Source organism: Pygoscelis adeliae, unplaced genomic scaffold (assembly GCF_000699105.1).
Source record: "Pygoscelis adeliae isolate BGI_AS28 unplaced genomic scaffold, ASM69910v1 Scaffold390, whole genome shotgun sequence".
Lineage (NCBI taxonomy): Eukaryota > Metazoa > Chordata > Aves > Sphenisciformes > Spheniscidae > Pygoscelis > Pygoscelis adeliae.
The window spans coordinates 527,739-555,673 of record NW_008823921.1 but is presented as its reverse complement, the minus strand read 5'-3'; the positions used below and the strand labels follow the sequence as shown (position 1 = coordinate 555,673).

The window sequence follows — 27,935 nt, the reverse complement described above, 5'->3', positions numbered from 1 at the left end:
AGGGGGTCCAGGGTGATGCTGGGGGAGAGCATCCAGCTTGTAGTCAGGATTTGTCCGTGGAAACGTGGCCTGAAAGCAAGTTGCTGGCAGGGGTCATGTCAGAATTATTTAAAATGGGGTTTGAAAGGTTGAGTTGTGATTTTGCTGGGAACAAATAATGGTCCTTCGGCTGTGTGAGGTCCCACTGACCTGCTCCACGCAAAGAGCTGGTCCCTGGGTTCAACAGGAGATGATGCTTCAGCCTTTTGCCCCGTCGCTGCTCTGCACTGTTCAGCTGCTGCCCTGCGCCCCATGGACTCGGGTGACGGTGGTCATATTCACCGTATCACGGTCATCCCTGAGCATGATGGCTTTCTTCTACTGTTGTGAATGCTTAATCTGAATTAACTAACATGAGCAATGATCAGTTGGTTATGAGTCTGCTTTTGATCGCTTGTACAATCATGACTTTATTTTCTTTGGCTTCCCTAGATCGTCTCCAGCAAGAAAATAACAAGGACTCTCCTTTTGGGGAATGGCAAGCCGGCTGGGAAAGGGATGATAACGGTACGGTTACTCCTTTATGTTATGTGCCGAGTGTGTAAAGACGGATAATAACGTGGGGACGATGCAGGACACTCATCTGAGGTCCAGGAGACTGGGGCTTATCTCATGAACATTTTTTTCCCTTTCCCTCCCCCTTTTTCCTGCCCACTTTGGTCTGTTTGGAGGATGATTTATTTGGGGCAGGGACCATCTTGCCTGGTACCCGGCACTGTGAGTCTTCAACCTCTGCTTCGGTCTCTGAAATAAGAAAAACCTCAATCTGGAGAAGTAAAAATCTATGCTGCTGCTGTTTGTTATCTGGTACAACATGCCTGCTCAGCCCTCCCTGGAGCAGCAGGAGGTAAGAGGGCTGATTCCTTTGCCGAGGACGTGTGGTTTTGTTTGTAGGAAGAGGATGGGAGCTGTGCCATAGCAACAACTCTCATAGCAACGGCCGCTGCTCCCATGCAGACCCCTTCGGGCAGTGGTCTTCCCGCTGCGGATCTCTTTAGTGATGGGTTTTTTTAAAAAGAAAAGACTAAATTTAGGTGCGTTTCCCTCCTGCCGCATCTCCCATCCTTTTTGGATCTCTTCTGTGTTACGGGTTTTGCGAGACACACAGCCGGGCAGCAAAGGTGTGGAAGAAAAGGCCAGCAGGGAGTTAAACTTCCATCAGGTTTAAAAGCACTGGAAGGGTTTAAAAGCCCAGGATCTGGCTGCTGCAAGGGCGTCTCCATCGCTGTTTGCTCTAGAGGCTGGGAAGATGCTGCCAGCTTTTCTCTCTTAATTGCTGCAGTTAGTCTTTAAACGCAAGAGGAAAAGCCGCAGTGAAGTTCGCAAGCGGTGCCCGATGCCGTGTGCCGACCCCGAGGAGCGGGCTCTCCACGTCCGATGCTTGAGTGGGAAGAGCTGGACCAGATGAAAAGTTCCCAGTCAAGTTCAAACGTCGCACGCTGTCATGGTTTAACCCCAGCCGGCAACTAAGCCCCACCCAGCCGCTCGCTCACCCCCCCATGGTGGGATGGGGGAGAGAATCAGAAGGGTAAAAGTGAGAAAACTCGTGGGTTGAGATAAAGACAGTTTAACAGGTAAAGCAAAAGCTGTGCAAGCAAAACAAGGAATTCATTCACTCCTTCCCATGGGCAGGCAGGTGTTCAGCCGTCTCCAGGGAAGCAGGGCTCCATCACACGTAACGGTGACTTGGGAAGACAAACGCCATCGCTCCGAACGCGGCCCCCTCCCTCCTTCCCCCAGCTTTATATGCTGAGCATGACGTCATATGGTGTGGGACATCCCTTGGGTCAGTTGGGGTCAGCTGTCCCGGCTGTGTCCCCTCCCAACCTCTTGCACACCCCCCGCCTGCTCGCTGGTGGGGTGGGGTGAAGAGCAGAAAAGGCTTTGACTGTGTGTCAGCACTGCTCAGCAGTAACGAAAACATCCCCGTGTTATCAACACTGTTTCCAGCACAACATCGCCCCATCCTAGCTACTGTGAGGAAAATTAACTCTATCCCAGCCAAAACCAGCACACACGCTTTAAAAAAAGGAAGGTCCCTATCTGTCACTAACGTGTCATTAAAAATCAAAGGGTCTGAGACATCTGCTTCATTTTGTACCATTGATGCAATTTTCTGATCTGTTTTTTTTTTTGCCCTGACTTGGTGATGACAACAGCGTCATGTGTGGTGGGCACCTTTCCTCACTGCTTGGCACAGCGCTGGAGCACGGGCTGTGGACACCAACCAAGGAGCAGGCTTCTGCTTTGGACTCACTCATATAAAACATGGGGTTTGGAGCCCAACCCTGCTTTCCTCACCCCCATCCCCTTCAATTTTGCCCAAGTATCCTTCTTCTTAACTGAGATGCCAGAGGGGTGAATGCAACAGAAGAACCTTGGCTGGATGGACGGGATCGCATGGGGGTCCCTAGGTTTGAAGAGATGGGGAAAATCCCCAAGCGAGCCACTGTGTTTGTAGAAATCAATCCCGAGATCTTGCCGAATGCCTCTGCCAGGCACAGTGGTGGGGACGTTGTTATTTTCCATGCTGGCCAAGAGAAGATGCCACCGGCAGCCTGCAGCAGTGTGACACAAGGACATACCTGGCTTGTCTGCACGGTCTGGCTTTTACGTAGACTCCAGCGAGCCCTAAAATGCTGGACACCAACTGGGCGTGCTTTTGTGGGGGTCAGCAAAGGGCAAATTTCATCCGCTTCCCTACAGCTCCTCTTCCTCACACTAGTTTTAGTGACCATGCGCGCCCACCGAGGACTAGGTGGGAGAGAAAACCGACGCCGTGGCTTTGCAATAGGGCCTCATGGCTATATGGGGCAGAGGGGAAAATTTGGTTTTGCATGCGGTGAACACATCCTCTGTGGACCAAAGAGCGGTGTCCTCCGTGGAAAGGCTGGCAGGTTGTTGGGGAGCTGCGGCTCATCCCCTCGCCCAGCTGCCTAGGCGGATTTAGAAGCTGCATCTCTGCCTCCTCGTCTCTGCAAACTCCACGCTCTCCTAAGTGCCAGTAGCCCCCTGATTGCTTGTTCTGCAGAAAATTGTTCCCTTGATTTCTGCAAGTTTTTCTAAAAGCCTTGCTGTAATTACGCGGTGTATCTCCAGTGAAGGACAGCCTCCCTGTGAGAGCCAGCAAATGGCCGTGCTTGGGAGCACCGTGCGTGAGGAAAATGTCCACGCCGTGCTCCCGGCCGTGCCGGTGCCGGCTCCTGCCCGGGGAGGACGCTGCGGCCGGGGAAGCTGGGGGATGGCTCGGCCCGCCCCGGAGAGCGGAGGAGGGAGAGGTGGGGAGCAGATGCTTGAGCAGGACACAGCCTCGAGGAAAAAAAATACAAGCGATTCAGAAAATGGCTGGTAACAGAAGTGAATAAATGTGGGGTTTTTTTGTTATAAACATTCCCTTTCTTAAAATACCAAGAGACTCATTAGACCACGTTCCAGACAAAACTGGCCCGCTGGTGGTTGGCAGCCAAAGCCCTTCTGGAGCGAATGTGAATAAAGTCTAAACTGAAGTAATCCGGGCTGCACCCCTGCCTGCTGTAGCTCCTCGGGAGCAACAACGGAGTTTTCATCCTTAGGGCTGTCTCATCGGGTGATCGTGCAGAGACATGGCTCGAGTCCTTGGTGCCGCCGGGATCTCCCCCAAAGGATGGGGCAGCTGCTTTTTGCCGTGCCCAGCCTGGGACATGGAGGACAAGGTGGCACATCTTGCTGGCAAGGGTTTTTATGGCTCCTGCTTCCTCTTGGCTTAGTTCTTGGAGGCTTCACCAGGTCCCGGCGCCTGAAAAGCCACCTGAGACCAGCTCAGGTGTGACACCCAAGAAAGGGGATGAGTTTGTTGCCAGAAGCTTCGTTTTAGATCTGATGGCACGGGGGAAGGAGGCTGTTTGGGATGTCCTGGCACCTCATCCTCCTTTCGGGTTGTCCATTCAAGAGGCTTAATCGTACCTGTTGACTCTCAGCCCTGCAAATGAACGTGTTTCACGTGGACCCAGCCCCAACGATGAGGCTGTGGAGGTCGGTGGATGTCACGGGGGCTCCAGTTGCAGCACCAGCATCGTAGCTGGTAGCCTGCTAAAAAAACGTATCCTGTTTCGTTTTAAAGCCAGTGTGTCACTGCCTCGGCGCAGGGTAAATGGCAATGCCCATCCAGGGGAAGTTTGGGCTTTTTCTCCATCCTTCTCCATTCCAGGGAGAAGCTGGGAAGTAGGCTTTGGTCCCAAATTGATCTGCAAAGGTAAAATTGAGTTTAACTCCTCAATAGTGAAATACTGTGTGCGTTAGATCATCCGCTCTCTTAGCTGGGAAATGGGTTTTGCAGGAGTTGTGCTGGTATCTTCAGAGTGCGCGTCCTCAGGGTCTGGATTCTCCTCTGGCTTGGTGTTCACTTTCTTTTCGTGCTGAAAATGAATGCAGCCTTCCCTTGTCTTTCAGATAGCTGCCCAAGAGCTCTCGGACAACAGGGTGATTACTCTGAGCATGGCCGGCAGAAAACTGGATAAAAAGGTGAGTGGGGTTGTGTCTGGGGGATGCGATGTTAAACTTCCGTCCTTCGTAGGCTAAGGGATCTAAAGAAATCTCTGCTTTTGGGTATAGCAGTGACAGAAAATAGTCCTACTGGAGAAAGCATTAGGGTGAGACTGGAGGGGTTCAAGTCCTGGCGGTGCCACTGGCTGCTGGGTACGCCCGTGCCTCAGTTTCCCTGTTGACACAGTATTGCTTTCTTCGTCACGCGCGTTGAGATGGAAAGATTATGTGTGGCACAGGATCTGTGCACTAGCATGTCTTAAAGACAGCAGATTTACTACTTCAGTGGCTGTCATTTGGAAGTGTCTCCTGACGGAGCTGGCAGTTTTGATGCCCCTCAAACCCGTATCTCAGAAGTGCTGAGAGCTCCTGGCTTGTCGCCTTCAGCCCCTCTGGAAATGGAGTCCCCCTCTGTTTGTACATCAAACAGTAGGATGTCTTTTCCGTCTTTTCCGAGGAAGAAGTGTTGACCTCACGGAGGCAGGTAATGCATGGGTTCTGCTTTGGGTATGATACGTAGGAAACCGTGAGCCTTTCTGAACGAAGCCATCTGACCTTATTTACCAGGCAACCAGAGCTAGTCCTCTTAAACCAGTGCTGTTGCTAAGCGATCGATGGGAATATTATTTTTTCCTTCTTCCTAGTCTCTCCGGAGCTTGCGTTATCGGCAGGATGGCCCTCCGTTTTCAAATCAGGATAAAGCAAGCATCCAGGCAGAAGGGTATTTGCTGGGGCAGAAGACATGGTTTGTCCAGTCCCGTTGTCCAAACCGGATGGATGCCTGGTTCATCCAAGTGTTTTTCCCACCCGTTGGGAACGGCTGTTTTCTCGCCCTCCTGCTTACCCTGCCTAGTGCAAGGAGCCAAACGCCCCTGTTAAGATATCCCCAAATAACTCAACTTCATAAATGGGCTGGAAGATGTCCTTGAGCTGGTGGCTTCCTCTGAGACGTGGCCAAGGGTCAACCCCGTGCATGTCCATGAAGACATCCCTAATGCGACAGTTTTCTTCCAGCACCCGAAGAAAAAGCCCCTGCTCCCTTGCAGAACACGGGATGGGATTTCACAGCAGGCTTGGTGCCCTTCCTACGTGCGTCAGGGTCCCTTTGCAGCCGTGGCCATTGTGAAGAGCAGGGCCAAGTACCCGGGTCCTCCCCGCCGCGCTGGTTCCTCAGGCATACGTCCACTTGTTGTATCACCAGCTTCATTGGTGGCATCACTGGCTCCACGGGCAGGAGTTGCCTTTCTAATCTGGTTTGCAACCGAGTTCCTCTATGCAAAGGTGACATCTTTTGATATTCTTCAAGTAGGACATGATAGCTGTGGGTCTGCCGCCCTTCAGACCCACAGTCAAGGTAGGGAAATTCAGCATCTACCTGGTTACACTGGGGTAAGGCCTGTGAATAATCCTGTTCTTTCTGGGTCTCCCCTCCAGTTTATCAGTACGTGTCAGCAGAAAGCTCCTTCCTCGGTGACCGCCTGCCGTCACCAAGAGCTAACAAGGTTTCTTTGCCAATTTCCATAACACAGTGCAGCATTGCAGTGCTCAGAGTCCTGCTCGTGGGCAAAGGACGCTCATGTCACTTCACGCAAATTAAAATGGTCTCTGAACAAGGAAATTGGATGAAACACAATATTTTTGGGTCATTATTGGTCATGGATGAAATGCAACTGTGGGAGCCGGGTAAAACTCGTTTAAGCTTAGGAAAGACAGTGGAGAAGTGGCTAAGCAAAAAACCACAGGGGTAAGGCTGCAGCCCGGGAGGGGTAACACCCTCCTGCACCACGCAGCACATAGCTGGGGAGCACGGCCGGAGGCTCAGACATCATGTGAAGGGATCAGATCTCACAGGATTTTGTGTTGGGTCCATGGAATCATCTTGCTGCACACGCTGAGCCGAAGCTGTGACCATCCCTTACTGGCAGGTATGACGCAATCGCGGCCGGGAGCCGTGCTCAGCCCCGGGCAGCTCATTCTGCCGTGACCACCCTGAGGCTGGGACCTCTCTCCGGCTGCAGGCAGGTCCTCCTCCCCATCACACGTCCATGGTTTCTCCACCCGCGGCTCACTACCTTGCTTTAAATGCCGAAGCTGCACGGCAGGAGCATGTCAGCAGCAGAACCAGCCTGAGGCTCTTGCACCTTCTGTCAGATCAGCTCTTGGGCGAGTTGTTTTAAGAAAAAGTATCTTGCAGAAGAGGAGGTATTTTCACCTGGGACCAGCCCTGGTGAACTCGGCCCCAGAGCCACGTGTGCCACCGCAGCTGTGGGGACGGCAGGAGGACAGCAATGCTTCGGCATGGCTGGGGGAGAGCAAGCGCTGCGAGCCAGGATCGGTGCTGGAAGCTGTGGTCTGGGGAGCTGCATCTGGTGGAAATGCCACCTCCGCCCTCCTTGTTCATGGTGTGTGAGGACCAGTTTGGATGATTTAGATTCTTGGACCAGTTTGCAGATCGATCTGGTCTGCTAAACTCCTTTGGTTGCTCGGTTTCCATCTCCCGCCAGGCTTGCAGGGGTGAGATGTCTGTGGTTTTGATGTTTTAAAATAGCAGCCCGCAATTCTGTGGCTTGGAGGCATTTCACACCCTGCTTTGAATGGAGCAAGGCTGACCGGACTTGCAAACCGGGCTGCTCTGCGTGGGATGGCAGCAGACATCCTTCCAAGCTCCCTGCTGTCATCTGAGCTGGTTTCTCCACCAGCCCACGCTGGGTTGGCGCTGATGAAACCGCGTTGGGTTGCAGGTTAAGCCAGCACAGGCAGGGTCAGGTACCCACCGCTCGTTCTTTAATCCATCAGCGAAGCCTGAAAGTGCCAAGTCCAGGCTGTGGGTGAGCAGGATCAGAGCTGCGCCATAACCATAACCCTGCAGAAAGAATGGCTTGGCTTTCTCTTCTTCAAACATGTGAAGAAGGGTAGGAGAAAAATAGCCTCATCTCATCAGAGAGCGTCCCTGCGAGCCTTTATGGTCTGCTCTTCTGGCAGAAGAATTTTGACTGAAGCAGGTTATAGTTCCTCCAAGCCAGAACACTTCGCAGGGAGTTACTTTTTCAGCTGGCTTTGGAAACAGGATTTGGATAGAAACATTAATGGGTTTTCTGCTGCAGCATCACTAGAGCCTGTGTCCGTCCCAGCCGCCACCTCCCGGGCTGGCTGTGGACAGGGGCTCCTGGGGCATCCATGCTGCCTCCTCCCCCACGAGCAGCCCCCTGCATCCCCACCACATCACTTGGAAGCCCAAAAAGCTCCTGTTCAAACCCATAAGAAGTTCCAGCTCTTTGCAGGACTCGGACAGCCACCTCCCTCTGGGAGGAAAACCCAGCTGAAATGCCTTGAGTTCTCGGTAAATAACTTGGAATATTTTGGGCTTGGTTCCTTGTTAGCCACTTAGTTTTTCTGAATGCGAATTAAATTCTGCTTAGAAATGCTGGAATTTCCCTGTGTTGGTGCCGCCGGTGCCGCCGGTGCCACCCTCCTCTCCAGGCTGCGAGTGCCCCGAAGTAGCCCCCGTGCCGATACCCAGCAGGGACGCGTGGGTATGTGCACATATTTCTCGTAAACCAGCAGCCCTTTATCGGGGGAATATCTGAGGAGAGGCTGGCAGGAAAGGCAGCACACGCTGACTCAGGGCTGCGTATCTCGGAGGGTGTTACATGATCTCTGTCAGCACCAGGGCAGCTCGCTCCTTAAAGATTTCCTCTGCTCATGCTTTACTGCTGTGCGTAGGAGGGTGGGGGTTTTTTTACCTTTTTCCCCCCAGGACATTCATGCACTTCATAATTCTGTTTTTTTGTTTTGAGGCTTTGGATGTTTTTCCAAGCCCAGACGCAGCTGCCTCCCAGCTGGGGGTGTTTTCCGTGGCATCTGCGGCCAGAGAGCTCTCCGGGGGGGCAGGCGCCCACCGGCAAATCCCACGGGCGCGCACCGGGGTGCCAACTTGCCCGCCGCATCAGTGCCGAAACGGGATTCGCGTGACCGGGACACGGAGGGGTGGCAGGCCGCTGCCCATGGGTGCTGCCTGTGCCGGCGTGCTTGAGCCGGTCTCGTGAGGACATGAGGGTGTCTGCAGGGTCGGACAGCAAAGGGGTCTGTGCCCCCCCGGCACTGCCGGGGAAGGGGGTCTCTCTTGGACCGTCTGTCGCTGCTTGCAAAGCACCGTGTAACCCCTCCTGTTCTTCTCCCCCCAGGACCTGTTTGGAAAGTCAGACCCCTTCTTGGAGTTTTATAAACCAGGCGACGATGGGAAATGGATGCTGGTCCACAGAACAGAGGTGAGCGTGACTCTAACCCAAGCTGCTGAGACACCACCATCCTCACATCAGCTCCTCTTGCTCTTTATGGCATTGTCTCATCAACCACCCATAAAGCGGGGTGGGATCCAGGGATTTCAAAACCTCATGGCTGCCTTCACCGTGTCCAGCTGAGGCTGCTGGACTCCAGCAGATGAAGATTTACTGAGGCCGGTAAGGTCTTGAGATCTTTTCCGTGCTGCTCACTACTGTATCTACCAAGCAGAGAGGGAGATGGTCTTTTAAGCTGTGTTAACCTCCTGGCTCAGCCTGGGCGTGGGCTGTGCCCTGGGCCACTCGCCCTCCACATGCAGGAGCAGCGGGATGAGCTGCGACCTGGGGAGATGGTGGAGAGAGGCGGTGGGAGGTGGCCCAGGGAACGGTAGTGGGGAAGGTTAAAATGAGCATTTGCCAGATCCTCAGCTAACCTGGGAGGATGCTCGGGCATCTCCAGCTTCAGTGCATGAGCACTCAGGCTCGTGTCTAACGGAGCTGGAGCCCTGGCTGGGGAGGCAGAGACCTGTTCCGGGGTCCCGGTGGGTACGGTCATAGGCAGCTGCCTCCTCCCTGTCCCTCATTTATATCTGCTGTGATATTTTGATCTGAGCTCGCTTCTGGTTATGTTCTCAAGCTGCTAGAGCCAGTGATATTATGGATAAGAGGCACAGCACGGGCAGGGAGAAGCAGGTTGGCTTCTGCTTTAGTACCAGGCTAATAAGTACTTTTCAACAGCTTTTTTTTCCCCCTCCCCAAAGCTTGTTTCAAGGCTTTTTTTTTTTGCACGTAGCTCCTGGCAGCTGGCAGAAAGAGGAGGGGGCGATTGCTGCAGGAGGGGCTTACAGCAACCCGCGTGTCAGAGGAAGAGGGTCCCATCACACCCCATCTCACCCCCCTCTTTTTCCTCTCCCCATCTCACATCCCTCCTTTCCTTGTCCCTCCAAGGCTTGGTTAAGGAGCCCATCGTTCCACCGCAGGAAAATTGCTGTAACAGAACACGGTGTGAACTCCTGCGGAAGGAGAGGGTGGTATTTATTTACAAAGTCTCTCCGTTCGTTGGGTTGTCCCACTGCTGTGCACAGTCCACGAGGATTTCCTTCACTCGCACACCCACATGCACACGAGCACCGGGACGTGTGTACCACCGTACCACCGTGTGTCCTGTGGTGCCGATACGGGCCGTCCTTTTAACCCTAGCTCTGCTGTTTATCTTTCGGTGCTTTCCCACACACGTTTCCATGCATGTTTAATTCATCCCAACCTTAATATTTCTCTTGTATTTCTGCGGGAGCAGGCTGGGACCTTGTTTGGTTGTTTCCTCCTTGGTTTAGTGTGGCTAACTGGGCTTTGACTCACCGAGACGTATTTCTCAGACGTGGGGATTTTGAGTGACCTCCAGCCCTTCCTCCCGGAAGAGGCGTGGAAATTGGGAACGCGGCTGTGCACCAGCCGTTGCTGGGATCTCTATAAGCAGGTCAGGTTTATGGGGAACAGATGTATATACTGATTTTTCCTCTGGGTTGCTGCCCAGTTCCCCCACTGTCCTGTCTTGCTGGATAAGGGTCTAGCCAGGTTTTCCTTCAAGTAATGGGTGCTCCAAGAGCCTCCTCCTTACCAGCCCCAAATGCATCCCGCTGCCCTCGGAGGAATCCCATACCAGGCGACCATCTTTGTGTTTTGAGGCCGGATACGAAGAAATAAGGTTCCCCATTCTTGCAGCTTTTGGTGTGGGAATACAACCATTCCTCGTGCCACCACAGAGGTGTCTGGCAGGGAAGGATTAGTGCTCTTTACAGCCTGTTGTTTAAGCGCAAGTGTGAATGCCCAGCTGGGCGCCGTGCGACGGAGACGCCGGATCCTTCCCCACCCACCCTGGGGACCCGGCAGCTGGCAGCGTGCGGGCACCATCTCGGGGTGCGTGGGCTCCCCCTGCTCTTCCCAGCCTCCCGGAGGAGGTGTTTACAAATTCTCGACTAAACTGTGCTCACAGTGTCAGGGTTTCCCCCGATCTTGTGCAAGAGCCTGCCTGTAAAACAAGATGCCTGTTCCAGGTCCCGCGCGGCTGTTTGCCTGCAGCAGCAGCCATGGACCTCTTCCTCGCTGGGCTGCGCTGTTGCTGCTCCGGCTGCAGAGGTCCAAGGTCCTCCACGCCAGATATCCCCGCATTCAGCCTGCACAGAGAAGGGTTAATCTGCTGCCCGTGTCTGACTTCCCTAATATTCACGTGCATCTCTCTTTTTGAGCACAACACCTTTGTGAAAGAGGGTCTTCACCTGCCCTGCAGCCATCTCTGATGTACGCAGCATGTGCCTGCAGCCTTCTAGTGTTTGCTTAGGTTTCCACCAAGCAATTGCATTCTCTCAGGAAACGTCAAAAAGCATCAATTTCTATTTCTCCAGCTCGGGAAGCGGATGTTAGGCAGATGAGGCGAGGGAGCTGGACGCACCCAGGGCTGTTGGGCTTTCCCGGCTGGTTGCGGCATCCCACTGCTCCATCTCGGTGGCCAGACCCCAGATGGAAGTAGGCTGCACTGGGGTGCTGGAGTGGGAGTAGGCGATGAGTCGGGCACAGCCGTGGGATGCAGAGGGCATAAATAGTAGCTGCTGACCTTGAACTGGTGGGGTAGGTGGTTGTGCCCATGCTCTGGGCATGGTTGTGCCCATGCTGCCCAGTCTGCTGCGGCTGCTTTCTCAAGCAGGTTTGTTTAATTGCCTCCGAAGGTGGCAAATGAATCTGTTGTAATTCATGTGTGCTACGGCCTGAGAAGCAGCAGCTGCGGAGCCGCTGTGTCTAAGCTACGGAGGCAGAAGAGGGCTGAGATGGGGCTTTCTGCAGCTTGCCTGCCCTGCCCCACCGAGAACCTGGTCCAGGGTCGCTCTTGGAGACGTGTCCCTGCTCTGTGCCAATCTCCCTCTTCAGACATGCCCGTCGTAACGGCATCCCTCCGTTCCCACCCTGCAGGTGATCAAGTACACACTGGACCCCGTCTGGAAGCCGTTCACTGTGCCTCTGGTGTCACTGTGCGATGGAGATGTAGAGAAGCTGATAAAGGTAAGAGGGGGCCCTTTGGCTTGTCAGGGTGGTGGTCAGCCTCTGGGATCGATCGTTAAACATCTAAAACCCTATGGCTTGTTTATCAAAAAAACCCAAACAAACTAAACCAGAACCACCCCCAAAAGCAAAAGAAACCCCTTGTTTGGGGTCTCCAACAGGAGAGGCTGGGAACTTCAGCAGGTCTCCTCACAGGAGATAGTTACTGCGTCTGAGGCTGGTTTGTGCTCCTTCCACCCTAGGTGATGTGTTACGACTACGACAGTGATGGGGGACACGACTTCATTGGGGAGTTTCAGACCTCGGTGGCCAGGATGTGCGAAGCCCAAGATGCCTTTCCGGTAAGTGCCGACACGCTTTCGGGGAAGAACGAGGAAGGGGCTCCTCAGGGCTGGCGGTGGATTTTGGTACTTGCACTGAGACCCTCAACCTGTGCCGAGAAGAAGCCAAGTCCAACCTCCTTTCTCCTCCCACCCGGCACCGCGAGTGACCCAGGCCGCTGTTGTAGCTAAAGCATCTGAGCTAGAGAGAGGGCTAAGGCAGTCTTGGCTGAAAATCGAGCTCTGCTGAGATGTTTGAAGCAGCACCCGTGATTTGGGGGGGTGCCCTGTGGATGTGGGGGTCAGATGGGGAGGTGTGACATGCTGCTGGGGCTGCGTCTGCAGCAGGAGCAGCCTGGTCCCCGGGAGTGCCAGCTCCCGTGCAGCTCCACACCGGTTTTGTGGCCAAAGGTGTCCCCAGCTTGCCCCCGAAGTGCTGGCCAAAAGCCTTGGCAGATGCCACCTGATTGAAGGCATGTCGTGAAGACTCCTGGATAAGCAGCGCTTTTCACTGCTGTTATCGCTAGGGTTACAAAACCAAGAGGAGTCTTGGCCAAGACATGGGGGTGTGTAAAACACCATGCGTGGTGCAATGACAAAAGTTTCCTGCCTGGGGAAACTGAGGCACAAAGGCATGAAGTGTCCTGTCCAGGACTGCACAAGCTGATGGTGCCAGAGGCAAGTGTTGAGCCTGTTTCCCCACTGGATTTGCAACCTACCAGCCTCGCAATAAAATCTTCTTTTCTCTCCATGGGACCCTGAGAGATGCTGGTGAGAAGAGAGTAAAACTCGTCTTGCTGCGTGCCTGTGTCGCCGTGCCTCCGTGCAGAACACGGGGCCAGCTGGGGACAGGCTTTCCCTTGCCTGGCTTGTCGCGAAAGGTTGGGCACCCTCCCTTCCCCGGTAAAGCTGTTCCCCAGCTGACGCCACTCTCCGAGCAGAGCTGCTGTGGGCTCCGGGCAGAGGAAGGTGGCTCCAAAAGCAAGCGGCCGCTGCTCGCCATCGCTCTGCATGGCACAGCATCCCTTTTCCCTGGGGTGGTGGCTCCTTGTGACCTGTGTCATCCTTTCATGTGGCCACGCTGAGAGGTCAATACAGAAGCGGGGACAGAGATGCTCATGCTGTAGACCAGGCACCACATGCTGGAGTGCTTGCAGGTTGGGAGCAGCACTGTCCAGCCACAGCCTGGCCGAGATGGAGAGAAAGGCTCATTGCCATCTCCAGGGCCATCATCGGGCTGGTCTGAGCAGGTCCAGGGCCACCACCAGATGGTCTGAGCATGTCCGGGGCCATCACTGGGCTGGTCTGAGCACGTCCAGGGCCACCACCAGATGGTCTGAGCATGTCCGGGGCCATCACCGGGCTGGTCTGAGCACATCCAGGGCCACCTCCAGATGGTCTGAGCCAGGATGCTGTGGGAGGGGGTGCAGACTGGCCACCACCGTCCCACATTGGGGCCCATGTGAATCCATGTGGGAGTTACCCACTAGCAGGTCTGGGCTGGACCATCTGCCTGGGTTTATTCAGATTAAGGGGATTTTGTCAATAGATCTGTATTTTGATTTGGTTCAGTCAGGGAAATGCAATGTTCACGCTGAGGAAACTTAAGGATTTTAGTATTTAAAATTTTCCCATTTTTCTGCAGCTGGAAGAACGGACACGACTTTCTTTCCATACACCCCCTGCCCAGTCCTGCCCTCTCCCCCAGACCAACCCGCATGGAAACTTTCTTCTTTGACAAGAGTTTTTATTCAATTTTAGATTTTAAAAAAATTTGAAATAGTGCAGCAATTTGCTGAATATTCAAGAGGCATTTTGCTTTCCCAGAGCTTTTGAGGAAAGGTGGTGGCCTGCCCTAATTATTCATGTCTTTGACCTGTCCCATCCCGTTCGCCCCCATCCCATCCCGTAGACCCCCATAGCCTCGCTGGGGTGCCTCGGCTGCCACGTGCCAGGTCCTGGGCACGGTGGAAGCCCCTGGAAAGGAAAAACAGCCCCTTCCCAAAGCAGGTCCTGTGCCTCCATTTCCATCGCTAAATACTAGTAGCTCGCTGTGATTCATTTATGTCTCTTCAACGCTTTGAAATGCATGGAGGGAGGGTACCCGCAGGGTGCGGCCGCTGGTGGCATCTGCAGCCACCCGGCGCAGCCCAGCACCGCTCTCACACAGGTGTCTGTCTCGTGTGTTACAGCTTGAGCTAGAGTGCATTAACCCCAAAAAGCAGAAGAAGAAAAAGAATTACAAGAACTCTGGGATCATCATTGTCAAGTCCTGCAAAGTGAGTATGACACCGGGATGTTTCCTTCCCCTCCTGGCCGAGCTTGGGCCTTCCCGAGCTCCCCCCATCCCTTCTGCCTCCCGCGCCCTTGCGTTTCCAAGCGCAGGTCCTGCTGAGCATGAACAAAAGTGTGATTTCCTTTCTGCTTGGGTTTCTCTCCACTTGGAGCATCCGATGTACCAAGTTGCTGGTGCCACCCCGCGCCCGGGTGGCCACAGACCCAGGAGGAGGTGTTCAACATGGGCAGCGTCTGCATGAAGCTCAAGCTGTGGGTGCTTACCAACTGCTTGGTGTCTCCTTGGGGGCAAGGGTTGGGTGCAGATGGGAGAGGTCCTTCTTCTGAGCTGAGGTGGTGGTGAAGTCCTCCCTCCGTATGGCAGCAGCACAGCGGGGAAGGTGCCAACGCAGCTCTTCCCGCACCAGATCTGCAGATGGTGTGAGACCATTTTAGCCATGGGGAGAGGATCTTCCATTCAGTTCACCGTGATGGACACTTCCAGCTCTCAGGGATCCCTGTCCAGGCCTCCCATCCCAGCTTTGGACCAGCGCATGGCCACGCAGGGCCACGTGACTCACGAAGTGCCAAAACGCTGCTGTGGGAGACCCAGGTCGTCCTTCCCATCCTCTTTGCCACGTGGCTGAAGGTCCCCGAAGGCCCAAACTCGCAGTGACCGCAGCCTCGGGCACTTTCCATGTATTTATGTTTTTTGTTCTGCAGCGGTGAAGATTGCCGAAACACTTTCTTTTTGTTTTTCTTTCAGATAACCAGAGATTTCTCCTTCCTGGACTACATCCTGGGAGGCTGCCAGCTGATGTTTACCGTAAGGACTTTTGCTCCTCTTTGCCCAGTAATAGTAACACGTATGTAATGGTCAAAACTGGGGGGAGGGAAGTTCTGCGTGAGATTTGGCACTAGCTTGGGTGGCTTTTCATGGTGATGAGGAGCTGCCCCGTTTTGCTGTTAAACTGTGTGGTTTGGGGGTTTGGGGGGGTCGTTACTGGGATGCTCAGGTGTGTCCAGTAGCATGGAGGGAGCTGGCTAGACTTTGGCCGAAGGTCAGACTCGCACAAAGACCTTCTGACCCTTCGCTAAATGTTACCGACTTCTCTCCCCATCGCAGGGTTTAACCTCCCTCCAGTTTTTTATGGAAACCCTCCTTATTTTGAAGCCAGCTGAGAGGCTTTGGGCTGTTAATGAGATGGTTTTCTGCATTTTTACTGGCATTTCCACCTTCTTTCAAGCTGGACCACAGCTTGTCAGGAGTAACTAACCGAGGACATTACAACCCCGAGTGAAACCGCCACAATGCAGAAGTGGGGTTTTCAATTTCTGCAAACTTCTCTGGTACAGCATCCGGAGAGCTGCGGGCACTTGCGGTATTTCAGTTTGTATTTTGTTGTTCCGTCTGAAAACATGATGGGGGGAGAGTAGGAGGAGGAGGAGGAAGAGTTGCCATAGGAACAGGAGCAATTGGGAGAGCTTTTTGTGTGCCGTTCTGCCGCTGTGTGCTAAGGTCTTGGTGCTGGAGAGTGAACAGAAGAGAAAATCATTAAGTTTATTGGTAGCACAGAGCTCTTGTGTGAATTAGGCTTGAATGCAGAAATTCTCCCCCCCCCCAAAGATCTGCCAGTTATTGGAGGGTTTCTCCCCCTCCTGAGACATTTTTGGTCCAAAAACCTGGGTGGGTTTGTGATGGGTGCAACACTGCAGAAATGCCTGAGCTGGGAGGAGGACGCTGCCGCACGCACCCCCGCAATTTGGAAAGGCCGCTGGTGTCCTCCCCGCCGAGGGAGATGGTGGGGAGAGAAGGGCTGAAGCCACAGAGAAGAGGGGCATTGTGCCCCGCCGCTTGCCTCGCGCTGGAGGCAGACCAGCTCTGAAATTTGTTGCCCGAGTGCTGCTCTTGGTGCCATTGCTTGCACGAGTGGGGCACGTGCCTGTCTGACTCCCCTGAGCCCCCTCCCTGTGCCTCAGTTTCCCTCTTGCTCTCTGACCGTGCCCATGGTGGCTCGGCAGGAGCTGGGGGCACAGACGTGGGTGTTACAGCAGTAAACCGCAGGTTGGTAAGGCTGAAAGGTTGCTTGACAAAGACGTTGGGTTTTCATAGAACCATAGGATGGTTTGGGTTGGAAGGGACCTTTGAAGGTCATCAACCCAACTCCCCCCTGCCATGGGCAGGGACATCTTCCACTAGACCAGGTTGCTCAAAGCCCTGTCCAACCTCTCCTTGAACACTTCCAGGGGTGGGGCATCCACAACTTCTCTGGCCAACCTCTTCCATTGCCTCACCACCCTCATCGTACAACATTTCTCCCTTATCTCCAACCTAAACCTACCCTCTTCCAGTTTAAAACCATGTCCCCTTGTCCTGTCAAGCCTGGCACAGGGTGGTGGCACACCCTGGGCTGTGATGTCTTCTTGCCCCAGCCAGGGGGCAAGGTCCTTTCTCAGCCAAATCGCAGTTCATCCTCTCCCGTTACAGATACGGAGCAAAATCCCTCGCGAATCCCCTGAGCTCAATTTAGCCGGCGGAGTTATTTTGGGTTTTGCCTGTTTGCTAAGCAAACAAGGCGAGCGCAGTCACGCCGCCTGCTCGCCTCTTCCCAACTCTTCCTTCCCAGTCATTTCAAATCGGGTGGCTCAGCATCTCGCCTCTTCCGACCAGATTTAAGTGGGTCTGAGATAGGCATTTCCACAAATGTCTTTAAATAGAAAGCCTAATTGAGGAGGGAGAAAAAATGAGTGCCTTGCTGACAAAGGCCCCTGAGAGCTCAGCATATATTGGTCCCCGGGGAAGCCCAGTGAAGAGTGGCTGCAGGGAAAGCTCTGCTCAGGGTTGCGACTCTTTGGCCAAAGATCTTGAGATCCAAATGCCCAGGTGGCCCTGGCTGCTTTGGTGTCCATGGGGCCACTCAGTTCCTGAGCTTAATGCCTGGGAGACGGGCAGCGAGAGTCCTGAGCTGGAGATGGTGGTGGCTTGCTCCGGCGGCAGAGGCTGCTTCGGGACATCTTATGTGATGCTCGCTGGTGAAAAATGTAGGCGTAATAGTGAATGGCTTTGCCTAAGCTGGTATTTAATCAGCTTTTTTTAGGGAAGGTGAAGAGCTGGATTTTGTTAAACTTTTTCAGAAGTTTGAGGTTTGGGTCTTGATGGGACTGTGTGTGGACCTCAAAGGCAATGGAGGCTTGGTGGCCAGGTCTGTGGTGGTGTTCTGCTAACGGAAGACGGCTCTGTGCCTCTCTCTTGCCCCCCAGGTTGGGATTGACTTCACAGCCTCCAACGGGAACCCGCGAGACCCCTCCTCTTTGCACTACATCAACCCCATGGGGACAAACGAGTACTTGTCGGCTATCTGGGCTGTCGGCCAGATCATCCAGGACTACGACTCGTAAGCACCGTGCCCTTCTGCCTCCACCCCTGTTTTGCAGACATCTCCGTGGCTTCCCGACGGGCTGCTGGGATGCGTGTGCCTTGATTTCCCGTCTGCAAAGCCAGGGCTAAATAATACCTTGCTTTTGAAAAGCTCCTTGGGAGAAAATTGCCATATACGTTGGGATGCAGGAGGAGGAGAGGGTAAGGACAGGGTTTCTCCTCTCCCCCCGTTGCCGCTGTTGAGAGGAAGGGTGCATTAGCAGAGGTGGAGCATCCTTTACTGGGGACAGCTGGAGAGCAGCCGCTTGGTGCTTTCTCGGCGCAGAGGCAGATGCCCTCAGCTTGCTCGTATTTGCTGTTGGCAGCTGTACTGCCAGGCTGCCTTGTTCCCCAGCCACCCTGAGAAGTGCAACACAGAAGAATATCATCTTAGACATCAATAGAGAAAACAAAAGAGAAATCTGTTGGTCTCGCCAGGCTGGCTTTTGTGACCAAAATGGATAGTTAATTTTTTTTAAATCTCCGGGGTTACACGTCTGCAAGAGACTCAGGTGTTTGGGCAAGAGGATGCTCCTAATCCCTGTGGGTGATGAAGCAAAGCTGGACTCTTTTCTCTCGAAAGATCAAAAGCCAAAGGGGACATCTACTCTGTCTCAGTTCAGTTCTCATGATTTTTAAAGGCACTGTGTTGTTTTGGGAGAAGGGAAGGCTGGCACATTTTTAGCTGGTGCTTTCGCTCTAGTTGGGTGTTGGGCAGCTGGTAGCACAGGGGGACCGTAGCAAGAGCCGTGCAAGCCTGCTTCATGTGTGTGTAAATACACCTGTATGTTTTTCTTCCTCTCTTTTAGAGACAAGATGTTTCCCGCTCTGGGATTCGGCGCCCAGCTCCCGCCGGACTGGAAGGTGAAGTGTTGTGGTCATCTGCGCGTTTGAGATGGGTTTGTCCTGATATGGCCTAGGCAGGAGCGGAGCTGACGGGGCTTCCCGGCTGGCTCGGTCTGGGAAAAGCTGTCGGGCAGAGGGGGAATGGACGGACACGGGATTTCAGCTGGTGGAGAGTGCGATGTGGCAGTGTGGGTGGGCGGCGAGGTGGGGATGGGGCACATGCAGCCGGTCCCTCCCTTCTAAGCTGGCATGAAAGCAGCAGCTCCCTGGCATTAACGGGCAGAGCCAGGCGTTGATTCATTTTCCTGGCAGGAGGCAGGAACAGTTCTGGGCCAGGGAAAGGGCCCCTGGATGAGTGTGTCAGACAGCGGCGACGTCTGGAAGGGGGCTGGGAGCTGGGTAGCCTCGGCGTGATGTTGCGTAGGCAGAGCCTGCAAGGACTGGAGCAGAGGGGCTTTCCCAACAGCCATCTTGATCTTTTGTTGGGCTTCGGCACTGAAGGGGTTAAAGGCACCCTGGTCCTGCAAGGGCTGAGCTGGAGCATCCTGCTCCTGGGCAGGGGCTGGGGCCGCTCCTGCAGCCCGTGCTGGCCGGTGGGGAGCATCTTCTCATGGCTGAGAAGATGCGCCGGGACACCGCCGCCTTTCGTTACTGGCTGGGTCTTTTGGCTGCTCTTCGCTCACGCCCTTAATGTGCATTTTCTTTCTGCTCGCTGGTTTTGAGAAGTCCCCAGCTTTGGCCTGGGGTTGAACCTCAGCGAGCCTTTTGTGTTCTTTGGGAGGGGAGCTTTGCTCCGGGCTGAGCGCAGCAGGGCACGTAAGTCACGAGCGGCCATGAATCGGGCCGGGAAGCTCATCGCTGCCAGCCCTCAAGGCTGGGGATGTCCTGCCTGCTCCGGCTTTGCGCTTTTCTCCTCTCCCCTGGCAGCCAAAATTCATGTGACTCAAGTGGGAGCTCTCGCTGTTTGCCAGCCACAGGAGGAGATCCCTCCGTGTGCACTTTGGGGCTGATTCATCCTCCTTGGCCAGCAAAAGTCTTTGGTCTGTCACTTCACCACTTTCGGTGGGAAAATCTTGGTAGGCAGCTTCCAAGGACTAACAGCCAGCTGCCGTCAGGGATTTATTACCTGGGGAGAGGAATAGGAATGGAAAACACTGGAAAGGGTACGGCGGCTCGGGCTGCTGGGGGAACGGGTGACTTGTCCCGGCGAGCATCCTGCTCTGCTGCCGATGCGTGCGGGTCAGTGCCCATGGGAGAGGCATCGCTGGGCTGGAAACGGCCCTTCCTGCAAGGCTGGAGGGGGTACCAGGTCGAGGATGCTGGCTGGGGGCTCGGGGGGGGCAGAGGGATGCTGCTCCTCTGCTCCCGCTGCGGCTGCCTCCTGCAGCCTGCCGCAGAAATATTTCCAGCTGCTCCCACGGGCCTGGGGATGCTCTGTAAGCGCTACTGGAAAAAACACCTCGTTTTCCCCCAGAATGATGTCTAAGCCCACGTAAAGCCCAGCAGAGAGCAGTTCTCCCTCCCCAGGTGCTTGGCCCGTGCCTAAAGGTCACCCACCCTAACGCCCGGAGCGACCCATCGGTTGTTTCTCGTTAGCAGTGGGGGTGTCCCCCGTGCACCACCCCACAACGGCTCCAGCCTGGGGCTTCACGCCTCCCTGGCTCGCCTGGCCCGCAGGGTCTATGCGTCACTGGCTTGGCTCACCCCTTAAAGGTTTTTTTGGCCATCAAGGCTCGCTGGGTAATTTCAAAGCCAGAGCAGCGGTTCTTCATTGAAAGCAGTGCCCTGTGTTACAGTGGGCAGGCAGCGGGGAGCAGCGTGGCCAATGGTACTCCCGGGGGACACGGTGAAGGGCGGCTGTTGTACCCCCAGACCGGAGTGAAAGTGGGGAAGATCGCTAAGAGATAAGAGTCGTATAAATGGCGCTTTGTGCTCCCGTTGCCATGGCTCCCCCAACGCTTCCCGGGCGCCAGTCGGAGCGAGATGTTTTGCACACAAAAGTCTCGTTGGAAATGTCAAAGAACATCTTGTGGTGTAACAGCTCTGTGCAGAGCCTCAAGCAGTTTCCCAGTAGGGAACAGGAGAGGGAAGCAGATGGGTTGCAGTTTCTGGGGGATGAGCAAAGGCAGGGCGGCGGTGGAGACAGTGATGCTTAACATCGGAGCCCCACCGGTCGCCCCAGCTTTGGGAGATAGAATCACAGAATAGTTTGGGTTGGAAGGGACCTTCAAAGGCTGTCTAGTCCAACCCCCCCTGCAATGAGCAGGGACATCTTCCACTAGACCAGGTTGCTCAGAGCCTCGTCCAACCCAAACCCAAACCTTGTTTGTTTCCAGGGATGGGGCATCCACCACCTCTCGGGGCAACCTGGGCCAGTGCTTCACCACCCTCAGCGTAAAACATTTCTTCCTTATATCTAGTCTGATGGGGTCGGCCAAAGGAAATGTCTTTGCGCCCACAGAGCTCAGTGGTGGCTGTGCCGATGTGCCACCCGAACTGAGTCGCGGCAGGGGTGGAATTGCTGGGGGAGGTGGCAGAGAACCCTCTGCGGGGTGAGTTCTCCGGCACGGGCTCCAGCCGCGCGTCTGCGAGGCACATCTGTAGTTCCTGATGGGAAAAGATGGAGCTGCGGCCATCCCCATCCAGGACTGGAAGAAGGCACAGCCTGGCTGCAGATGAATGTCTTACCCTTTGGGGTGGTTTGCAAGAGTTTCTCTCTGTAGGTTACTGGCGAATGTGATACCTGTAGGTGCTCCGTATACATTTAATTGGACTTCACAGAAACTGTTTTTCAAAGTACGAGCTGTATAGGGAATGAGATCCTTTTTTTTTTTTGTTATTTTGAAGCCCTCTTGCTGAATTTTCTAGCAGAGAGATATATATATAATCTGTAAAAACTCCCGAGGAGGTTTTGAAACACTTCTGCCACGCAGGGGGTCCGCTCTGTAGACGGTGAGGAACACAGCTCCAAACCATTCCGTTGCTGCTTAAAAGAAAAACCCCTCTTTTGCAGTGCAAAACATGGAAATATTTTTGCTTGCCTCGTCTATAAATACTCGTATGGCAGAATTCTGAATGTCTTCTAAGAAAAACAGTGAGCCCTTTACAACTGAAAATCAGGAAATTTTAATTTGGATAAATTGCCCAAAATTGAGGCTTCTACGAGAAAGGGCGTATGCAAAACCAAATCATGTGTGTTTCAGACTATGTAACCCTGGGGTTACTGGTGGCTGGGAGCGTTACTGGTTGTGCTCGACAGGTATGGAGAGACCCAGGCAGGCTGTTGACGTTCGCCGGTCCGACAGCTCGTCAGCTTTGCAGCGCGGGGAGGACTTTTGGTTGACCTACTTTTGTTTGGTTGCTATTTCCCACCCCGCAGCTTCTTGCAAAAATAGTTTCTGCTGCTTTCGACACAATGCCCAGTATAATTGGAAAGTCTGAATCAGATGCGCGTTGCTTTTGCAGTCTCAGGAGGACTTCTGCTTCACAGGGTGCTTTGGAGGACAGTCGTTTTGCCAGCGTTATGAATACGCATGTCCCGAAGCGATCCCCTGGCTGAGAAGCTCAGCAAACCACCACCCTTCTGAGAGGGAGAAAATATCCTTGTTTTGTAACTCTGGCACGGACAGTGGGAGCTTTTGTTTCAGAGCCCTTGAGCTGCTGGCCCGAAAGCCCAAAACACCCCCTTCCGCCTTCAGAGGTGCTGGAAGGGGCAGTCACGCGTCCTTGGTGCTCCTGAGAGTCTGTTTGCTTCTTAAGGGGCCTAAATTGCAGGTAGCGGAGAATGCCTAAGCCCCCAGGTCTGATGGTTGTTCCCCAAGCAAAGCTGTTGACCCACGCCAGCGCTGTCAAGGTTCGTACTGGAGGCCAGGAGTCCTGACCCTCTCTTGCACCCGGGCCGTTGAGCTGCCCTGCCTTTGCTGGCAGGGGTAGGTTCAAAGCAACGGTTGCCCAAAGTTTTGTGGTTTCTCTCTGCGGGGTCTTCCCGTGGAAGTAGATGAGGAAGGTTTCGTGATTCGCAGCCAGCACTGCTGTGTGGTGTCTCTGGCTGGGCAAGCGCAACGAGCCAGGGACAGGGGTGTGCAGGGCTATCTGCTGCCGCCAGTGTCCTACAGGACCTCCTCGTGAGAGCATCTCCCTCAGCTTGAAAGGCGGTGGTGGAAAACCTGAAGGATCTTGCACCTGCCTTGGAGGAGGGGTGGTTTCATTGTCAGTGAAAACCAACCCAGATTGTGCTGGGACTTGCTGTCCATCACGCCCGAGCATTCACATCACCTCTCCTGTGCTTGCCTTTCACCCTCATGATGGCCCAGATGATGAAGCTCATCATCTGTTGGCTTTGCCACGGTAGCTGACATGCCAGATCAGGTCTTCAGCACAGCTCGCTCTGTGCCTGCCTCCCTTCTGCTGCAGCACGCCTCTTGCAGAGAGATGGGGAACCGGGATGCTGCCAGGACTGGGGCTCCCTGTGATGTTAATTGAGTTTTCTCCCTTTATAACCTGCAATAGGATGAAGGAATTTCTCCCGGTGACCGGTGAGATGGCCCAGCCGGCTGAGAGCAGCCCTTCCCTCTGGGCAGCCAGTGGGAAGCCGTGTGGACAAACCTGCTTTGATAGCTGTAGAAGAACCTGTGATGTGATAATTTCAGGTGGCTCCATGGCGGGGGGACTGAGGAACCAGTCCATCCTCAAATGCGGCTCAACCCTGACCGCGTCTGTATTTGCTGCTCCTTGCTGTTTGGGTAGCAGAGGGCTGGGAAGTGTTACTGACCCATCAGGATGGACCGTAACGTCTGCGGCCACCGGGTCCTGCCCCAGGGGAGCATCAGACCCAGCCTGGCAGCATCAGCTAAACTGATAGTGAGCAACCTGCTCTGCACTGGCCCTCCCTCTTAATTTGGGTCTTTTCTCCTCCACAGGTATCCCATGAGTTCGCCATTAACTTCAATCCCACGAACCCGTTCTGTTCAGGTAAGCATCTACCCGGTCTTCAAGACTCCTTAGATGCCTTCAGTGTCTTCTGCCCTTCCCTCTGCATTTCTCCAGTAATGTCTCGGGGATTTGTCAAGGTCTCTTCAGAGACAGACATTAACGGTGAAGCAGAGCACGTGCTAAGGGTGCACTTAGAGGAAAGCAGAGAAAATTTGGGGGTGTGTAGGAAGGCCCAGGGTAAAATGCAACTGGATTCAGGCAGCATAAAATCCGCCTTCGCTCTGATGTCTGGTGTGTCCTACCAGCCGTCTGCTCCTCCAGCAAGCCTGCAAGAAACACTGGGCCTGTTTAGCAGATGAGGAATTCAGACTTTATGCTTCATTTAACGGCTGAGAGCTGGTCACAGTCGTGGCTGAAGAACTGCTCAAATCTAAGTGGCAAGGGACTCCAAAAGTCGCCTGGTTTGACCTCTGCCTCACCCCAGCAACACGGGGGCTCGGGCAGCCTCCAAACCTCGCTCGCCGGACGATGAAGGCTGGCTGCGAACGTTTGCTTTTCTGCTGCCTTTGCTTCGTTCAGTCCCGCTCCGGTAGCTGTAAAGCATTCCTTGGACCTGATCTACTGCAGGTGTTACGGGGTGCAGAAGCCACTGTCTCGCAACTCTTAGCAGTGACAGGTCCTTCCCAAAGAACTGACTGTCAGCTGATTAATTGCGGAATTGGTCATTTTTGAATTACACACCCATGCCTCCTGTCGGGAGAGCAGCCATTTACCCTGTTCTGGTGTGGCAGAAGCAGAAGGGTCTCTGATGACCCGCAGGTCCCAAACACAGTTCGGAAGCTCAGAGGGTGCTTCTGGGATCGTTTTGCTTCTCTCCGCTGCCTCTGCTCCATGTCTGTCTGGTTTTTGGTTATGCTCAGAGACCAGGAGTTGCTTTTCTTTTTGCTCCTCCTCTTTGATTCTGAGATTTTTTCAGAAACCCGAGGAAAGCCGCCTTTGACCGTGGGCACCACGAGAGCTCTCTTACCTCAGAAGGTCTGAGGACCCACTACATAGTGACTAAAGAGCAAAGCCCTGGCATTAGAAAAATTGAGTTGAGGTGGATGAAACTTGTGGAGCTGGATGAGTTGGGGGGGGGGGAAAGAATAGGTCTAACTTCAGCTCCCATGACCGGGTTTAGCTAATGGTGCTTAATTGGACTTGTGGTGGGCCTGAGCTGTGGCGCATCGTAATGCCTGGCTTCTCTGCTTTTCCTGAAGGTGTGGAGGGCATTGGGGGGGGAGGAAAGAATAGGTCTAACTTCAGCTCCCATGACAGCGTTAGCTAATGGTGCTTAATTGGACTTGTGGTGGGCCTGAGCTGTGGCGCATCGTAATGCCTGGCTTCTCTGCTTTTCCTGAAGGTGTGGAGGGCATTGTCCAAGCGTACTCGGCCTGCCTGCCCCACATCCGCTTCTACGGACCCACCAACTTCTCCCCCATCGTCAACCACGTGGCCCGCTTCGCAGCTCAGGCCACCCAACAGGAGGCTGCATCCGTAAGTCCCTAAGATCCCCTGGTGCGATGGCAACCCTGATGACTTTAGGCAGGGGAAGGCAAAGCCTGAGCTTGGTTTCGTGTCTTTCCCTTCGCTGCGGGCAGGGAGGCAGGGTCCTCCCACCAGGACCATCCCTGGGGTCCCTGCAGCTGTGGGCTCTCAGTTGGCTGTCGTCAATACAGTCGGAGAATGTAGAGTCATTGCAGATGCTTCTTAGGAAGAAAAAAAAAGCTCAAAAACTTGACAACAGTCAACAAAACTGCAGCTGTGGAAAATCAGAAATTATTGGGGAGAGAATTGCGACGAGGGTGGGAGATGCCGTGAGGTGGGCGCCCCGTGGATTTATACAAATGTCTTGAGCACCGTCTTAAATGTTGGTCCCCTGATCTCAAAGAGGCTCAAACGGCCCTGGGAATGGTAGCGAGAGACTTGGCCAAGACACTCCGCAGCGTGGAGCAGCTCCCGTACAAGAAGCAATAAGGCTGGGACCTTCTGGCCCAGGAACTCAACTGGGAATATCAGAGATGCATAAAATCATGACTGGTGAAAAAGTGCTTGATTTCTCCCTAATTCTTACGGGGAAGGCCTGCGAGGCCCCCCAGGAATGGCTGGGTGACGGGTATCCAACAGGCCAGTGTGCAGTGGAGTCAGGGAGTCGAGACCGTCCCGGGACGGTGTCCGGGGCTGAGGACTGGGAAGGTCCGGAGAGGGAAGGGGTGTGCTCCTGGCAGACCCAACCGTCAGGGCTGTTCACCACCGCACCAGCGTGAGCTGGGGCTCAGGAGTCCCTGACACGTGCTGGGCAGCAGCTGGCAGGAGACAGGAAAGGACGACTTTGTTCTCTCCTAATTTTTTTCCTAAAACATCCTCTGCTGAGCTCCAAGGCGCTTTGCTCTGAGGAGGCAACCTCTGTCTTTATGGATAAGTGGGGAATGATAGTCCTGAGGAGCGTGGTTCTTGCTTTCAAAACAGCCTCCTGCTCCTGCGTGCTGCGGGACTGTGCTGGGGCAGGACGGACCGGACGGTCCTGGGGTCCCCGGGGGGGGCACTAGGACGGTGATGCTGCTGCCGTATCTGAACCTTTTGCCAGGAGACGACCTTTCTGCTATCCCCCTTCAAATAGCTTTTTATATTTGAGGGGGAATTGCAGAAAACCGCGGGATGGCTGGGTTTGATCCTTGCTTTTCACGCCACTTGGACAAGCAGCGGGCTCAGAGCCAGGCTTCGGGTTCCCGTGCAGCCGCTCCAGCCGCTCGGCAGGCCTGGAAGTCCCTGTTAATTAGTCCGTCAGACCACTCACATCCATATGTCAAAAAGCTGCTCGTCAGCACAGGAGCCCCGTACAACCATGCTCAGTTGCGCTGGGCCACAAGGGAGCCGGTGCCGGTGTGGTTTTGGAGGGCGAGGCTGGTGGTTTGAAGGGGTGCCGGGATGCCCGCGTGTGCCAGGAGCTGCAGCCATGGGTCCAGCCTTGCTGGTGGTGACCGGGTGTCCTCTTAGGGGTGCAAAGAGCATCTGCAGACTGCAAGATGGAGCTCACTTGGGTCCCTGTGGCAGCAGGCTGCCCACGGAGGACGGCAGGTCTGGCCCCTGGGTTTTGCTGGCCAAAAGCAGCTCAGCTTGGGCGTCAGCACGTGCATGGCAGGAGCTGCCTCGGGATAAAAGCTTCCCTGATTCCTGCCTGGAGCAGAGCTGGATCACACCCGAAACCTCCTCCTGAAGGGGACCTTTTCCAGCCTTGCCTTGAGCGCTGTTGCTCTTCCCGGCTCCGGGCACAAGGAAATACTGAAATTGGTTTAATTCAGCACAAACCCAGGTCGCTCCTCATTTTTTCGTTTTCTCTCTCCGCGTCAGTGGGGGAGGGAGAAGCCCACAGGCTCTGCACTGAGCAGAGGCGCTAATCATATGCAAATTGCACCCCTCCGTTGGCACTAATAGTTTAATCAAGGGAGATTTTAAATAATGGGCACTAATAGTGCCGTCAGAGGCAAGCCTGGCTTGGCTCAGTCTTTTTTTTTTTTGGAAGCACAAAGCGTTATTGATGAGGGATCTCGCTCCCCCAGGGTCTTCTCCTCTTCCATCCCATCTCCGACGCGTGCAGCAAAGCCACCCCTGATGCTGCCGGCTTCGGTGGCTGCCTGGACCTGCCCTCCTCTTCCTCCCGCTCTCACTTGCTCCCAACATTTCAAATAAAACCAAAAATCTCGTAGTTTTTCCATGGCAACGCAGATCAAAAACACTGGAGCTGTCGGCTCTTAAGGGTAGGGGAGGACTAAAACGTGTCCAGGTAGGGGGGGAGAGACAGAGGGATTACACACAATATGACTCTTGGGGAAGGATTAATAAGCTTTGGGGAATTAAAACACACCTTTCCAGCAGGGTCCCCGCATCCAAACCTCCCCTTTTCTTACCACATGCTGTTCTGTGCTGCCTAATCCCTTCAAGTCCTGCTCACGCGTGTGAGCCTAATTGCTGATATCGTTAGCAAACGATCAGGATTCATCCCCAAGGCCCTCGGTGGATGCAGAGACCCGCCATTTTAACAACAAAAAGAGGAGAAAGGGGGAGGGCGATGCCGGGTTGGTGTGCCGACAGAGACCCCAGCCCGGGGGGATCCGGCCGTGGGGCCAGCCTGGTCCCTGCCGCAGCCGCTCCGGTTGCGGCTCGGCAGAGGTGGCACCCCGGCTGGGTACAGCGGCTGGAGCCGGCGGTGCC

The 27,935-nt window shown here is 54.4% G+C and overlaps 1 protein-coding gene across 1 annotated transcript in view; it reads left to right on the top strand.

Moving 5' to 3' along the window:
- Positions 1-27,935, top strand: part of CPNE2 (copine II) — a 52,690-nt gene that overhangs the window by 21,000 nt on the left and 3,755 nt on the right. The window contains exons 4-14 of the mRNA XM_009319851.1: positions 472-546; positions 4,468-4,539; positions 8,745-8,828; positions 11,805-11,894; positions 12,137-12,235; positions 14,407-14,493; positions 15,255-15,314; positions 17,750-17,883; positions 18,716-18,770; positions 23,672-23,723; positions 25,087-25,220. Coding sequence (XP_009318126.1) covers positions 472-546; positions 4,468-4,539; positions 8,745-8,828; positions 11,805-11,894; positions 12,137-12,235; positions 14,407-14,493; positions 15,255-15,314; positions 17,750-17,883; positions 18,716-18,770; positions 23,672-23,723; positions 25,087-25,220 — 942 coding nt within the window. The remainder of the gene's footprint in view (positions 1-471; positions 547-4,467; positions 4,540-8,744; positions 8,829-11,804; positions 11,895-12,136; positions 12,236-14,406; positions 14,494-15,254; positions 15,315-17,749; positions 17,884-18,715; positions 18,771-23,671; positions 23,724-25,086; positions 25,221-27,935) is intronic.